The sequence below is a fragment of the Scaptodrosophila lebanonensis genome, unplaced genomic scaffold (assembly GCF_003285725.1).
Source record: "Scaptodrosophila lebanonensis strain 11010-0011.00,11010-0021.00 unplaced genomic scaffold, SlebRS2 tig00000061-arrow-pilon, whole genome shotgun sequence".
Classification (NCBI taxonomy): Eukaryota; Metazoa; Arthropoda; class Insecta; order Diptera; family Drosophilidae; genus Scaptodrosophila; species Scaptodrosophila lebanonensis.
The window spans coordinates 2,510,183-2,526,795 of NW_022060554.1; the positions used below are offsets into that span (position 1 = coordinate 2,510,183).

General features: G+C 40.0%; 2 protein-coding genes across 2 annotated transcripts; both read right to left on the reverse strand.

The window, feature by feature from the left end:
* Positions 1-13,069: 13,069 nt before the first annotated feature.
* Positions 13,070-13,914, reverse strand: LOC115624850. The gene is made up of 3 exons (XM_030519695.1): positions 13,898-13,914; positions 13,326-13,841; positions 13,070-13,268 (listed from the first exon to the last, which is right to left on the reverse strand). The coding sequence occupies exons 1-3, from the start codon at positions 13,912-13,914 to the stop codon at positions 13,070-13,072; spliced, it is 732 nt and encodes a 243-aa protein (XP_030375555.1).
* An 881-nt stretch (positions 13,915-14,795) lies between these two features.
* LOC115624851 lies at positions 14,796-15,299 on the reverse strand. The gene has a single exon (XM_030519696.1). The coding sequence runs from the start codon at positions 15,297-15,299 to the stop codon at positions 14,796-14,798; it is 504 nt and encodes a 167-aa protein (XP_030375556.1).
* Between the last annotated feature and the right edge of the window lie 1,314 nt (positions 15,300-16,613).

The following is a 16,613-nucleotide window of genomic DNA, read 5'->3' on the forward strand; positions in this document are numbered from 1 at the left end:
TGACACAAGCTGTAAGTGAACCGCTTTCGAGGCAAAAGAAACAAAAAGAGCCACGTATGACACGTGGCTTGCCACGGATGCGGAGCTTTGTGCTTATAGGGCCACAAAAATAAACACCACATACTTAGAATGGGTGGAAAGGCTGGAACCTGTCTGCAGGAAGATTTTCCATAACTTGGGTGGCCAACCGGGACTTCCATTTGAAGCAGAGGATGCACGAATGAACTGTTCGGCGACACACTTCCTGAGCGTTAACCAGCCAAACTCGCTCACGAAGCATGCTCACCAGCGATCTAGGGCCAGCATGGCAATTTGACACATGCAAATAAGATACGTACGATTTTATGAATTGCGACTTTTTAGAAAGCAACAACGAAAACTTTGCTTCGTACGGACAGAAGCATTCAATAATCTTCCCCCCACTCTCAGCAAGGAAAACAAGAAACCGTCTTCTTTAAATTCATGTAAAAATGGACTGAGACGCTGTGAGTTAGCGTTTTTCGAACCTTGTCGATTTCGTCACCGAACTCATTGTCCTTGATGACTTGAACAATTCCGTTGAATAAACAAGCAAAAAAGCTAAAGTGGGATGTCCCGACTTTGAAATACTCTGTACATATGTTTAGAATAATTATAGAAATTAAAAAAGTAAGAGAATTAAAAAAAAAAAAAAAATTTGTTCTATTTTACCTCTTTTGGTATTCGAACTCACGTAAAGGGTGTAATTATACACATACATATATACAGAGCAATTGCGTCTATGTGAGTGTATATATGTTTATGCGCGTCTATTCGTGTCTGTGTAAGCATTTTCGCAGTCAACCAAACAGCAACATCAACAACAGCGCTGCTGCAGCAAATATATTTATGGCTATAACTTCTTGTTAAATCGGTCTATCATAGTGAAACTTGGCATACGGACACATAATAACCAACTGGGAGTATTTCCGAAATTTTAGTTCGAAATTCCAAGAATTACGAGAGTTAAAAAAATCGCGATTTGCGTGGGAGAAGGGAGAGGCAGGGAAATTCCAAAATACACATTTTCTGCGTATTCTCATAAGGCACCTTGGACTAAAACTTGGTGTTCCTAGGTCTTATAGTCTCTTAGATATAGGCGATTATACGAATGGAAAATCGGGAAAACCCCCATAGGGGGGAAGTGGGAGGGAAAATCAAAAAAAATTAAACAAACTTGCACAGCGTTCACATATAACGCAACTTTGTGCAAAATGTGGTGCCTCTAGCTCTTATAGTCTCTGAGATCCAGGTGTTCATATGGACAGACAGACAGGGCTAGATCGACTCGTCTCGCCATGCTGATCAAGAATATATATACTTTGTGGGGTCTGCCACGCCTCCTTCTGTCTGTTACATTTTCAGCTCCCGCAAGCCTAATACACTCTTGTACATTTTATGTACAGAGTATAAAAATTGAGTTCGCTTGAATTTTTTGGAAGTGAGCATTTACAGGCCAATTTTCTCCCGGTTCCAAGAGGAAGGCTTGCCCTGTAAGCCAAATGGAGTTACGCAACTCGTTTACATTACATACACGATGATGCTGGGCTGGATTTCGTTGGAACATGTCGCCACGTTGCATTCTCTTGGATTTGAAAAACCCTGTTCGAAACGAACACTGATCATGCCGACGGATGTGACTTGATCCAGTGGAGCGTTATTTCCGAGTCAGTCCACATAACATTTTGTCGATAGGAAAATTAAGCAACGGGCGGACTTGACGAAAAAGATCTGCGAAAAGGTGAGCTGCACACAGCTCAAGACGAGGCAAAGTTTTCGTCTTGAGTAGAGCTACTTTGGATTTTGAGCTCAAAAGTGACACTTTCCAACCATTCGCAGTCGAAACACGAAGATAAATACAGGCGCCATAAGCTCGCATTGAGGCATCGGCGAACGCATGTATTTGAATGGGTGACTGCGTGTCTGTATGGATGAATCTAGGGACTTGAATACCGCTGAGGTTCAACAAATTATGCTTAAATAAGTCCCAAACTGTATGAAGATGCTCAGAATTGGATTCGTCTCAATTTAGCTTCCGTAACCACAAATCTTGCAGCAACATATTAGCTTTTGTGATCAGCGGGCACAGAAGGCCCAGAGGGTCGAAAAGCCTGCCAGTCACCGATAATATGTTCCGCTTTGTTGAGCGGAGATCTAGGAAGGAATTTTCCAACTGAAACTGAAATACATCTTCCTTTGGCAACCACATAACGCCGAGCGTTTTGGTTAGGTCTGAGTCGACTGTGGCTACTGGAATAACTGTGCTATCAAATGCGGACAGTTCCGAACAGTTAGAAAACCACTTTGCCAATTCGAAGACTGCACTTTGAAGGACGTGCGACACTTCTGCTCGAAGCTTTTTTAGCTGTTCAACGCTTTCAGCACCAGTTAACATATCGTCGACATAAAAGTCGCTCCGAATAACTTCAGCAGCTGTTGGATGTGAGGAACGGACCATTTCACTCAGCCTTGTTAAACACCGCACCGCCAAGAACGGAGCTGGCGACGTGCCAAAGACTCAGACGGATCTCTTCGCCACACTATGAGCTGATAGTTTCTATCTGCTTCGTGCACCATCACCTGACGGTACATTTTTTGAATGTCTGCCGCTAAGGCGAACTTTCGCAAACGAAAACGAAGCAGCGTAGAATAAAGCTCTTCCTGAATTGTTTGACCGACCATTAAGGTATCATTCAACGCAATCTGAGTGGACGTGCGGCAAGAGGCATCGAAAACGACACGCAACTTGGTCGACGTGCTTTGAGGCCGCAGGACACACTGATGCGGAATAAAATAGTGTGGAGTATCTGGAATTTTGTTGTCCGTTGAGGACATGTGACCGAGCGAAACATACTCGTCCATAAATTCCAGATACATGCTTTTCATTTGAGGGTCTTTTGACAACCTCCTTTCAAGCGACAAAAAACGACGTTTCGCAATTTCATACGACGAGCCAAGACTTTTTGGGTCAGATTTAAAAGGTAACGGTACCTGAAATCGACCAGACGACAAGATTTTTGTATTATCAACAAAGTGTTGTTCACAAAGCTGTTGCTCAGGTGAAAGAACTTTCGAATTATTAGGCAAGTCCTCAATGGACCAAAACTTTTGTAACGTTGAGTCTATCGAAAGTAATTGTTCTTCTTGGCAACTTAAATTCACTGCTCTATCTATACTCGTTGTAGGTTGAGTAGAGCATCTGCCTGACACTATCCAGCCGAGAAGCGTTTTTTGTAATGTGGGAGACTCAGGGCCTTGCTTTATTTGGCCTACCGACAATAAGTCGAAGAATGACTCTGCTCCAAGTAGCTTATCAATTTTTTGCAGTTTATGGAATTGAGGATCGGCCAATTGAATATTTTTGGGGACCCTCCACCCGCTGGTGTTCACCGCTTGATCGGGATGATAACCAGAAATCGATCCCAAGATCCAAAAATCTGCGGAAAACTCGCTACAATTGACACGCGACTTCACCACTGTATGAATTCTTTTCTTGGCACGCGCATTGGTGTCTCCAATGCCGCGCAAGACCATACACGTATCCTCTCGTCTGAACTGTAGCTTTTGAGCTAGATCCTCAGTCACAAAGTTGACTTGTGACCCAGAATCTAGCAATGCTCTTGCTAAAACGAAATCGCCACTTTTCGTTTTAACGCTCACGACTGTTGTTGCAAGAACCACTCTATCCGAAGCAGTCGCATGCATGGCATGCGAAGTGGAAGAGCTATCTTGAAGATGTGGTGGCTGAGAGGGTGGTGGTACCGCAAGATTTGTTCTAGCAGTATAAATATGTAGCAGTGTACGATGAGAACGTTGGCACACGCTACATTTCTTTGCCTTACACTTCGCTACTGTGTGGCCTCGTCGAAGACAGTTTATGCACAAAGGCGCACCTTTAGCGAAGTCAAACATACATGCTGCACTGACAAGGCAATATATGCCTGGCAATTGACAATTGAATGGTCAGCTGAATTGCAAAACTGACAAAGGTTATTCTGTTCGTTTTTGGCAGCAACGAACGAATGATTTATCCTGCTAGCATTTTTGACTTTTTGAGTCTGAGTGTTATTGCTCGACTGGCTGCCCTTCGCTTGAGCTTTACTAGCTTCTTCAGCAACAATTTGCTGGTAGCGTCTGTTAGGAGCAGCAGCAGCGGCTTTGCTATAATTGTCTTCCGTCACTTGGAAGGCGCGAACTGTGCCTAAAGCGTCACCAGCCAAACATGATATTAACTGATTGAATTTTTCAATATCATGCAGTGTGTCATCATTGTGAACAAAAGTTTAAAAAAGACTCATGAAATTTTTAAATTCAGAATGCTTGAAGTAGACGGTGCAATACCGTTTACCGAACTTGAATTGTCGATGCTTTTTCTTCTTAGTTTTTCCAGCTGGCCTTTTAATAAGGATTTGGTCATAATGCAAGTTTCTTCCAACTCTTCGCGGTAGTCATCTTCTGTATCCTTCGCTTCAATTTTGCTTTGCAATATATTTACAGTTTCTATATGAGTTGTTAGAAGCTCTAACCTGCATTCTAACTCGATTGGCTCTAACGAAATCGAGCCTTCTTTTAATTGCCGTTGCATACGACATATACTCCTCATACAGCCCTCGCGCTTCCTTTTAAGTTCTTCGATCAAGTCCTTACTCAAATTGATTTAGGGTTTTAAACTTTGATCGAACGAAAATTGTCGAGTGACAAACGAGAAATCGAAAATAATATGCTGTTCTCAGCAAGTGTAGGGGAGCGCAACAGATGGTCGTCTAGCAGTGCGAACGAAAACGAGAATAACTGCAGTTGACTGACCGTCGAAGGCAATACTTTTGGAAGCAGCAGCGAAAGTGGCGACAAACGAAAAGAATAATTCTAATACAAATGCCTTGTGTGTGTTAGCAGAACAGCTAATTCTTATGCATGTATTATGCGAAGCGCAGGCAAACAAAAAATGAAGCAGCTTAAGCGCGAACACGACAGCAATTTATTAGCTAAGTTTTGTATGCGAGTATGTCGGTATATATGTACATATGTAACAACGACAACGGCGAATTTGATGAGAACAACGAGAGCAAGCAACAAACGAAAACTGCCGACGGTTGGCTGAGATTGACGTGGGGGGGATGCCGTATGTAAAAGTGGCTATGTATATTTATGTATGTATAACAAAATCAAACGACAATAAATTGGCACTTTAAATAATTGCCTATAGCGGTTCACTTTTATTTAATATTAGTACGACATGCGATTTATATTTGTGTTAATAATGCTCAACTATCTACCGTATTATATTATGGTCACGTATGTGCCAAAGGTTGAAAGTTGAAGGCCGAAATAAGCAATTCGCTGGTTAAATTTCACTTTCAAACTTTAGCACAGTACCTGTGAAGTCGACTTTGGCTCAGGAACTTCCCTTTGGTCGACTTGACTCATCCTCCAATAATCCAGTTGACGTGGCAGCAACACAACACAATCCCCAGTGCAGCAACAACAACACGACCGACGCGGTTCCGCACAAATTAAAGTTTTTAATTTTAAAAAACAAGCAAGTCCCTGCCCTGAAAATTCATATGAATTTATATAAATTATTAACAACAAAGAAAATGGGACGCTTGCTTCTTAATGACTTTACTGTGGAAAATTACATGCTAAACTAAGCCTAAGGCCGCTCTCGCGCTCTCTATTCGCCCTAAACTAAAATTCAAATATTTCTCTTAAACTATCCTGATCTAAAGCAGCATCTGCGCCAACACTCTGAAAGTTTACCAAAAATTGCTGCCAAAGCTGTACTCAAGGTGCAATTCGAAAGTTCCAGGACTTTTTAAATAGCGCGGCTCCTAGTGGCGCCATGTGTTGGAAATTTTTATCCGTCAATTGTGTATTCTTCAGTGTTGTCGTATGGAATTTATATAACAGCTGATTTGTATAACAGCTGGTATATCGCGCTAAATGTGACATTACATTTGTAGTGTTGGTCGGAAAATGAACATCGAACAAAGAGCCAACATTAAGTTTTGTTTTAAACTTGGTAAAACTTTTACCGAAACTCATCAAATGATGAAACAAGTTTATGGCGATGATTGTCTATCCCGTAGCCGTATTCACGAGTGGTTTAAACGTTTTCAAGAGGGACGGGAGGACTTGGAAGACGACGAACGTTCGGTCCGGCCAAAAGATGTTGTGAACGAAAAAAACACGGAAATTGTGCGTGAATTCATTAAAAAAGAGCCGAAATCATCGCTTAAATATATGGAATCAGAATTATCAATATCCGCAGCGTCGATTTATCGTATTTTGACAGAAAATTTGGGTCTCAGAAAGGTTTTTGCTCGATTTGTTCCGCACACTTTGAAACAACACGAAAAATACCTCAGAATCCAACATTCAAGAGACATCATTAAAGAGGCCAAAAAGGACCCAAACTTTTTATATTCGATTGTGACTGGTGACGAAACATGGTGCTTTGAATATGAGCCCGAAACCAAGCGTCAAAGTGCGAAGTGGCAGTCTTTAGAGGAGCCGAGGCCGAGAAAAACTCGTCAACAGAAGTCAAAAATCAAGTCAATGTTGATTTGTTTTTATGATTCCAAGGGCATTATTCATAAAGAATTCGTTCCAACTGGCCAAACGGTTAACGCGGTGTTTTATGTTGGTGTTTTGAAGCATTTGGTAGCACGTATTCGTCGAATTCGGTCGGAATATTGTGAAGAAGGAAGCTGGCGATTATTGCATGATAATGCACCATCTCACCGTTCGACACTCACGATGGATTTTTTGACCAAAAATCGCATTCATACCATCAACCATTCACCCAATTCGCCTGATATGGCACCGTGTGATTTTTATTTGTTCGGAAAACTACATTTGGCCATGAAAGGAAACCGCTATGCTGACGTTGATGCCATCCAACAGGCGGCGACCGCCATCCTCAACGCTATACCGACAAATGACCTACAAAAGTCGTTCGATCACCTTCTTGAACGTGCAAAACGTTGTATTCAGGCGGAAGGAGACTATTTAGAAGGCGACCAATAAATTTTTCAAAAAAAAAAAATAGTTTTCGTTTTTTAATAAAAGTCCTGGAACTTTTGAATTGCACCTTGTACATATGTTTCACACAATCAGATAAATTTGACTGCGCGCCATGAAAATGGTGTTGCCATATCAGCAGGAATTAATTTAATTTTCGCTTAATTAAACAATTTATAATAGAATAAAAATATAATTTTTTATATTTGGACAAAGTTTTTTTTGGACTTTCTGCCAAAAAACGGGGGAAAAAAACATAGTGTATTGTAAAGGCATTTCACTTAGTTTTACATAGGCATAAGTATTTAAGAGAATTATAATTGAAATTAACGTACAGACTTAAGAGAAAAAGAGTCGTTCACTGCAGCTGCCTGGGAGCAGCATAATTGCAATTGCCGCTCTTATGTTTGTGCTTAAGACGGCGGCCTTTCTATGCAGATTCGCTGCAATTAAAGAACACTTGTAATATTGAAGTCGAGCTGTGCCAGCGTGTTATTTCTTTGAGCCAATAAATCGCGTAGAAAGACACAAGTCTATCCTCTAACATAATTTCGTGAACCGTTTTTGATTTTGCCATACCGGCAAGTTACCGGCTTAAGCCGTATAAACATGGAAAGACTTGCGTTCTCAGGCCATAGATTTATCGATTTATTTAAACTAGGGTGCCTTCGCCCGGCGCCCGTTAATATTATTAATCATAAAAGAACCAACTGGGGGTACTACCTCAGACTGATACCCAAAATGCTCCCCCCAGCACCGGATTATGAACCAATTACTGTAGTCTCAAAATTTACAAAATCGTGTGCTGATGCACTCAATAAAGCCTGTCCAAAGACCATTTTCAGGGACGGTCGTAAACCACCCTGGTGGTCTTCTGAGCTTGATAAACTAAGAATTATTAGCAGGCAGCATTTCAATAAAGCTTGTAATGATAACACAGAGACCAATTGGTCTAAATACAAGAGTTAACTCGCCATGAACAAAGCCGCTATTAGGAGAGCCAAGCGCGCTTCATGGACCAAGTTCTGTAGCGTTTCTGCGCAAGGTATTAGCGAAAACGCCATTTTCGCCGTCACTACTGTAAAGGGCTGACGGTAGATGGACGGAATCCTGCAAGGAGTCGCTACACCTGCTAACGGGCACGTATTTTCCAGGGTGCACCGACTGTGGCAGTACTCCCCCTCCCCCTCCCCCTCTGCGTACATTTCCAAGGTGTCTGGTAAATAGTATCGTCACCGAGGACCACATAATGTGGGTCATCAAAACTTTCAAGCATAAATCTCCTATACCGGACCGAATTTTCTCGGCCCAGCTTCAATTCTCGCTAAAACAAATAATGTCGTGCCTTCAGGTAATGCTTAGATTCTGCCTAAAAGTCAACCACATTCCGGTCAGTTGTAGGGAGGTAAAGGTGGTGTTCATTCGCAAAGCTGGAAAAACATCACGCGGTACGCAAAAGGACTTTCGGCCCATCAACCTGTACTCATTCTTACTAAAAACAATATTGTCTAATAGCCTTTCTAGACATTGAAGGCGCCTTATCTTACCTTGGTCGAACTTCGAGTGGAAGGACCCCTAATCGACTTCGTCAGCCAACTGCTCACTAGCGTTTGTAGGGGTACCCCACAAGGATGTGGCGATGTGGTGCTTATAGGCAGGGTTAAATTTCCCCAAATGCTATGCAACCTGATGAAGACTGCACTCGCGACTCTCTCAAACTGGGCATCTTCAAGCAGCTTAGGGGTGAACCCCTCCAAAACCGAACTTGTACTCTTCAAACGAAAGTACAAGATCCCGGAACTTCTTCCACCATCGTTAAACGGGGTGGCGGCATTAGAGTCTAACCCCCTCGAATTTTCCAAAAGCCTTTATTAGTGGGCACGTACACTATTATGGATACTTGATTCTAAATTTCAGCTTCCTAGCTTTTACCGTTTGGGCTATGCGTTGATCACCAATCAATATGTTAGTCAGGACAAACTGTCTGATATGTATAGAGATAACGCGACGTTTTAAGAGTATATCATAATTTTAAATTCACATTTGTGTCTTTTCATGCCTTTTTGAGTCAATACGATCACGCACGAACTCGGAATATGAAACACGGCTCTCTTGTCAATGCTGTGCAGCGGTGAACCACGATCAAAAAGCAATGTCAGTGCCAATCTTAATTTGCTAGAGTAAAACTTTCGATAGTTGAATCCACCGGTACTATCGATATCGATACATCGAAGTTTGAATGCAATAAACAGAATATCTAAATAATAACATCTTATAATTTATTGAGATCAATTAGAACAAATCATATACATACATACATATGTACATACATCTGCCCGCAATGCGAAGCATAATATGCGTAGCTCCGATATTCGGTTTCTGCTTTACAATCGCTTACTCAGTCGTTGTTTGACTGTAGTTGACTTGATGCTGATCAAACGTTTTGGATGCGAAAGCGATAGAGCGTTTCATTCCATCAGGCTGGATGTTTGATAAGACTGCACCAATACCATATTCTGATGCATCTGTTGCTAAGATAACAGGAAATTCCTCATGAAAATGAGTTAATTTTGTTGCGTTGATGGCGTGAGCTTAAGTGCGTCGAAGGCGTTTTGTTGTTTTGGACCATAAGTGAACTCTACATTTTTTCTACGCAGCTGGTTGAGTGGTGCGGATAGTTCGAAGAAGTTTGGTATGAAATTGCAGTAGTAGTTTGCCTTATCCATGAAGGCTTCTAGTTGCTTCAAATTAGTCGACGGTTTTAATTCTTTTACAGCACGCAGTCCAGATAGGCCAGGAAGAATTCCTTGTGCGCTTATACGTCTGCCTAAGTACTCAATTTCATGCTTTAGGAAAAAGCATTTTTGCTTTTTGCATTTAACACCATTATCTTGTAGAACTTTTAGGACTTGTTCTACATAACTAATGTATTCTTTAACTGTTGGGGCAGTTATAATTTTGTAATCGAGATAGTTACCACAACCTTCTATCCCATTTAGAAGTTGTTCTAAGTAACGTTGGAAAATATCAGGAGTGCTAGCTATACCGTAAGGTACTCGTTGATATTGAAAAAGACCCAAAGGTGTACTCACGACCATAAATTGCTTTGATGGCTCGTCTAGTTCCATTTGTAGATAGGCGTGTTTGAGATCAATCCTTCAAAAATGTGCACCACGACGAACGATGTATAATAATGACTCTCGGTATTTGTCTTGATTTGAAGAATTTTGGCGTTGCATTTTGTTTCAATGTGACGGTTGCCTTATAGTTTTTCATTACTCCAAGAGCCGGTTCAAATACTTTGTTTTATTTAGTGCACAGAACAGTAATTTGAGGCGCGTATTGTTCAACCAAATTTGCCACTTGCCACAATTGCGAAACCGAATGTTTGAAATAAATCTAAGCCAAAAAGATTGTTTGCGCTCTCTATGCGCAAGCCTTTTGAATGGCCTCTACGTCTGCATAACGCTTTCCTTTCATGTGCAAATGCATTTTTCCGAAAAGGTAGAAGTTGCACGGTGCCATATCAGGTGAATACGGCGAATAAAATGTGATTTTTGGTCAAATAATCGGTCACAAGCGTCGATCGATGAGGCGGCACATTATCGTGCAACAAACGCCAACTTTCATCTTCGCGATATTCGGGCCGAATACGGCGCACCAAACGCTTCGAAACTCCAAGGTAGAATACCGCATTAACGTTTTGGCCAGGTGGAACAAATTCTTTGTGGACAATACCCTTGGAATCATAAAACAAATCATCTTTACTTTAGACTTATCCATGAGTGATTTTTTGGGTTTCGGCGCGTCCGGTGCCTTCCATTCAGCACTCTGGCGTTTCGTTTCGGGATCGTATTGGAAACACCACGTTTCGTCACCAGTCACAATATTGTAAAGGAATATTTTGTCCGTTTTGACCTATTTAATGATGTCCTTCGAATGTTAGATTCTGAGCAATTTTTGGTCGTCAGTCAATTTGTGCGGAACGAACCTTGCACACACCTTTCGTAAGCCCAAATGTTCGATCAAAATGCCATAACTCGATGTTTTGGAGATGTTCAATTCCATTTCCATCAATTTCAATGATGATTTCGGCTGATTTTTGATGAATTCACGCACAGTTTCGATGGAATTTTCGGTGATCACGAATTTTGATTGGCCCACATGTTGATCGTCATTTATGTTCTCACGACCACTTTGAAAACGTTGAAACCACTCGTGCACTCTGCTACGGGATAGGCAATCATCGCCATAAACGTGTTCCATCAATTGAAACGTTTCGGTAAAAGTTTTACCAATTTTCAAACAAAATTTAATGTTGGTTCTTTGTTCGAAGCTCATTTTCGCACCGGTAACACAAACATACTGACACTTAAAACGCAATAACTTCACTTCCAATAGATCAAATGTCATGAAATTCTCACTGTGTTTGTGTTTGTGTTTGTGGTTATCTGTCCGTATGCCAAATTTCATCATGATAGGTCAATTCTGAAGCAGTTATAGCCATAAATAAAATCGCTGCTCACGTTCTGCCTGGAGCTCTGCCCGCTGCTGTTGTTGTTGTTGTTCCTGCTTTGGTACAACTTTGTGCTGCATACATACATGCGTATAAACTCGACCCTTTTACCCTTTGGGTAAAGGGTATAAAAATGTCTTTTTTGGTGGGAGGTACAGGGTATTTAAGAGTTGAGCTCGCTCGACTTTAGCATTCTTCTTTATTTCCACATTTTGCGACAGTGTGCAGCTCACATAATATTGGAATTGGTTGCTTACCAAAGGAATGCATTACTTTGTTGCTCTTTTGCAGCTTCGGGCTGTTGATTTGATGCTATATTTGTAAATTTATAACTGAAACGGTTTCACCTGAATCCATTTGAAAAGTTATAAATTTGTGCAAAATTTCGACTTAAATTTATTTATTTATTTAATTATAGTTAACAAAGAACTGCTAACTTTGCAAGAAAAGAACAATATAAATATAAAATAATAATAATGGGAAATTAAAAACAAAAACTTATGAATATACAAAAGAATTCAATATATTGAATAGTAGAACATCAAAAATAAAATTAAAATAAGTGGAAGAAGTAGAAGAGTAAGATAGGATTAGAGGCAATCGGCTGTGCGGGTCCCAATTTAGACTGCGAAGAGCAAACAGTAAGAATTGTTTTTGGACAGATTCAATCAACATTTATTGTTCATTGTACTGTGGGCTCCATACACCAGAGCAATATTCCAAGATAGGGCGAACTAAGGATATGTACAATGATTTCGTAGTGTACGGATCGTCAAACTCTTTGTTTATTTGAATCAAATTTCACGATACCTGTAAAACTGTATAAATTTTCTGGCTGACGAAAACGTTGTGCGTCGTTGATCGTTTTGTTTTGATCGTCCTTTCGTACTTTATGATCATTTTTGTTCTGTTGCTTGGACTTGCAAACGACAGCTATGTGTCCCTTTCTATCACAATGATTGAATTGGGCTTGACGAAATTTGCAGTTTTGTGCTTTACCAGTTTTAACTGCTTTCTTCTTGTTTGCGTATCTGCGTGTGTTCACTGCGTTCACTGGAACATGTTTGCCGCTCTCGTTTTTAAGTGTAGCAACGGTTTTTGTTGTTGTCTCATAACTTTCGGCAATTATGAGCACATCTTCTAATGTTGGTTGTAACTTTTGCAAAGCTGCTAAACGTATAGGATCGAATGGCGTATGCACCATAATTTGGTCACGAATCATTTGGCTTACGAAATTAGCTGAGCATCAGGGTGCTAGACACACAAATTTACACTGGCGTGCGTAAATCGGTAACCCATTATTTGTGTGGCCCACTGCGTACACCCTTGTAGTCAATTTTCCTCAATTGTTCGTAAATTTGTGTGTTATTTTTAGTGTATAAAGAAAAATTTGATTTTCATTCATTCGATTTTATTTTCAAAATTATTATATGCATTTGGCTCTAATTATGTTGAGTATATACTACAAATTTAGTATTTACAAAATCAAAATGAACGTGAAAATCTTCCATTTTAAATTAAAGCTATTTTGTTGTCGTCATAGCACTTTGCCCGCCCAAGCACCACACACGACCGTTTCTCATAGTCCCAGCCATATGAGAAAGGGCATTGTTGCAGCAATAAAAAACCATGGTAGCAATAATAGAAATAGTTGCAATTATTTAAATGTGGATAAACGTCAATAGTATGATCCCTGCATTGCTCCCGAGTGCTTATTATATTTGCCTGTAATTATATTTATAGTAGCAATTTTGTAAGCTTTGTAAACTTTGTGGCACTTACCAAACATCCCACATTCTCTGCACGGTCACACTTGCCAGTCAATTTATTAAAATGCAACATACCCGAGCAATGCATAGCATGCGGCTCCCCGTGGTAGCATATGTAATAATCTGAACATGATTTGTGATCTGCAACAAGAACTATTTGAGCTGAACTATCTTCTTTTGGACAAACATTTGAAACAATAGGTTTAATGCTTTCAATGGAAGCACCAGATGTATTGCTGGTTGCTGATGGTTGAGCTATGGTAGGTATCATAACAGCTCCAATGGTGATCACCTCATTTCCTTCAAATGGAGATACTGTTATACCTAGATTCGGGCGACAGTCTACGTTTCCCATGGGCTCACACATTTCCTCTGCCGCACTGAAATAGTCACCTTCTACACATTCACCATCATAGGAGTCTTCACCATTACAGAAAATGTAATGTGCGCAACTTTTATTGGATCCTATGAAATGGCGTTCGTTAACGTCTTTGCATTCGTCGAACACGTCTGTTCTGCAATAGCTCCATAGCAACATGAACAAGACGTAGATATGCTTAGTCATGCTCACCCAAACGCCTTTAACATTTCATTCGGAATGACAGCATCATAACATTTTTTTAACGTATTATCACCACTCAGTTGAATTCGGCTTATCAAAAAGCAATTTTCGTAGAAACATGATACCAAAATGATGATTTTTCTGCGTGTTTTTTTATTACAATGTTTTTTTTTTTAATACAACTGATAAGGTAAATTTAAAACACAGTGACCTTGAACGACATTGAATTGAAATTTCTGTGGACATTCTGGCAATAGCAGATATCCCGATATACAGTAATATAGATAGTAATATTTTCGATTTAATGGATATGGATAGTTTGCATTTTGATTTGAATTCTTGCAACGCTGACGTATATGAGAATTTAAGGTATATGTATTTTCTGTCTCTACCGTACTATGGTTATTAACCAATGGGTCAATTGTATTAGCCGTTGGTGTTAATGTGAACTCTGAAATTGATCCTATAATGTCGGTTTGTATCAAAACCTCAGCTGTTGTCTGGAGTAAAGGTGTTGGGATTGTTGTAAGCACCTCTTCTGTTAAGTTACAGTTGATAGGCTGAGAACATACGCCATTACAATAATAGGAGCTGTCGCCATTACAGAACACAAACTCACTACATCTCTGATTATGACTAATCACATAGCTAACAATTACTCCCTGACATTCCTTTAGAAAAGCAGCCTGCAGAAAAGAGGCAGAAAACAAGTAGTACGCTATCCCCAAGAGCCACATATATAAGAACCAGACTGTCGACATCCGGAAACAGCACCGTCTGCTTTATGGGCTCAACAAATAAGTACCAACTGCTCGTATCAATTGAAAAGACACTTGATATTTTTATTAAGAGAATAAAAAGTGTCAGTAAACATGAAATTTAATTAAATGACCTTTTAGTGAACTAACTACGTCAGCACACAACCATTTATATCCGTAATGCTGCCACTACAGACTTGATTTTCAGTATTAAAAACATATCCTAAAGGACATTGCCCCACAAGTAAAAAGCCATCAATACAATAGTAATAATAGTTGCAGTTGTGTGGGTAAACAAATTTCTGGGTCATACCCTTTGTGCAAGCTTCTGTAATATCTATATCCGCATTTGCAGCAGGGCTCGTAGTGGAGCTCTCTTCGATTTGCTCTGTACTGCAGTTGAAGCTCTCATCACACACATCTTCTTCAGAACAGAACATCGAATAGTTACCATCACACCATATTACACTATAGCTACAATTTAGCCTAGTGTTGTTTTTGTATCCTTCATATGAGTCGCATTCGGTGATATTCAGTGCATTAACTTTGAGAAGAGTTGCCCAGCACACAACACTAATTATTGATATATATATGGCCTCATATTTGGTTGTTTTGGTGGATATCAGCAGTTGTGCTTGCCTTTTATACACCATTCGATTTTAGAAACTCATTGGAATTTAATAAATTTAATTTAATTAAAACAGACATGTTGTAGTGACAACATTTAATTAAATAGGACGCCTATCGGTTATCAGTTATTATCTGGTAGAACACAAGTTTAATAAAATGTTCTAAAAATGCTTGGCATTGCCATAGCACTTGGCGACATGCATTTGGACACAGCTCTTACGTTCAATATCCCACCCGTAATAGAAGGGACACTGCTGCAATGTCAGGAATCCTTTTATGCAATAGTAGAAGTAACTACATTTTTCGGGATGTGGGAAAAAGTCCGTCATGTGAGGCAAGCACTTATGAGCATTGGCGGTATCCAGCTATTAAATCAGGAGATTGATTATAATATAAGAACAGAAAAAGCACAACACTCACCGGACAGTTTACGTTCTCTGGATGATCACACTGTCCAATGTTTACGTTGAATTGTAACTGATTTGTGCAATGCATTTGCATTGCATGTCCGTGATAGCATAGAAAGTAATTAGAACATGACTCATTGCTTGCCATGAATATAACCTGACTTGGATCATCACTAATAGGACAGCTGGGCTTTACAAGTGGCTTTACGTTTAAGATGTCCAATTTTTCAGGTACTTCTTCTGTTAGATCTGGCTCTTTTTCCTCTGGATCATCCTCCCCAGACTCTTCTGCCGGTTCATCCAAAAAACACTGAACATTTGCAGCCAAGTCGCATGAGCCTGATTCTGGATCGAAATACTCCCCTTCATCACAATTTCCTAACATTGAGTCATCCCCCATACAATACACATATGATTGACAACTCTCCCAGCTGAGCACAAAAGTTTCATCAGGCACATCCTCGCATTCCATAAAGATATCAGCTCTTGTAAATCGAAATAGTACCGTCAGATAGAAGTATAGTAAATTTGTGTACATTATTAAATGGGGCGTTGTTCATTGAAAACAATTCTAATACTGATGCCTCTTTTTTCATTTTGGGCGAATTTATGAGACTTCTGAAGTTTGACTAGCAAAAAAATGTATAATTATGTTAATGCTCACGACAACGATTTCCTTTTAATATTATTACAATGATTTTATCAGTATGCCGTCGAGTGCCGGTTGACTGTATAGCCTCGATTCACAAACAACAGATAGTGTTTTTGGTACTTTTGCAACGCAGTTGTATCACTTGTGGGGGCGAGAATAGTGACCATGGATGGCTGATAATAATTATCAGCCAATTTATATTTTAAAAACCTCAAAATTTTCACGAATACCTTTTACTAAGGTGAACATCTCTATACGTCTAAAATACGTGAACTATT

Coding starts and splice junctions, on each gene's coding strand:
- LOC115624850 (XM_030519695.1), bottom strand. Junction 13,269..13,325: donor TGTTTGGTAAGTGCCACAAA/GTTTACAAAGCT, acceptor AAATATAATAAG/CACTCGGGAGCAATGCAGGG.
- LOC115624851 (XM_030519696.1), bottom strand. CDS start 15,299: ATGGTGTATAAAAGGCAAGCACAACTGCTGATATCCACCAAAACAACC.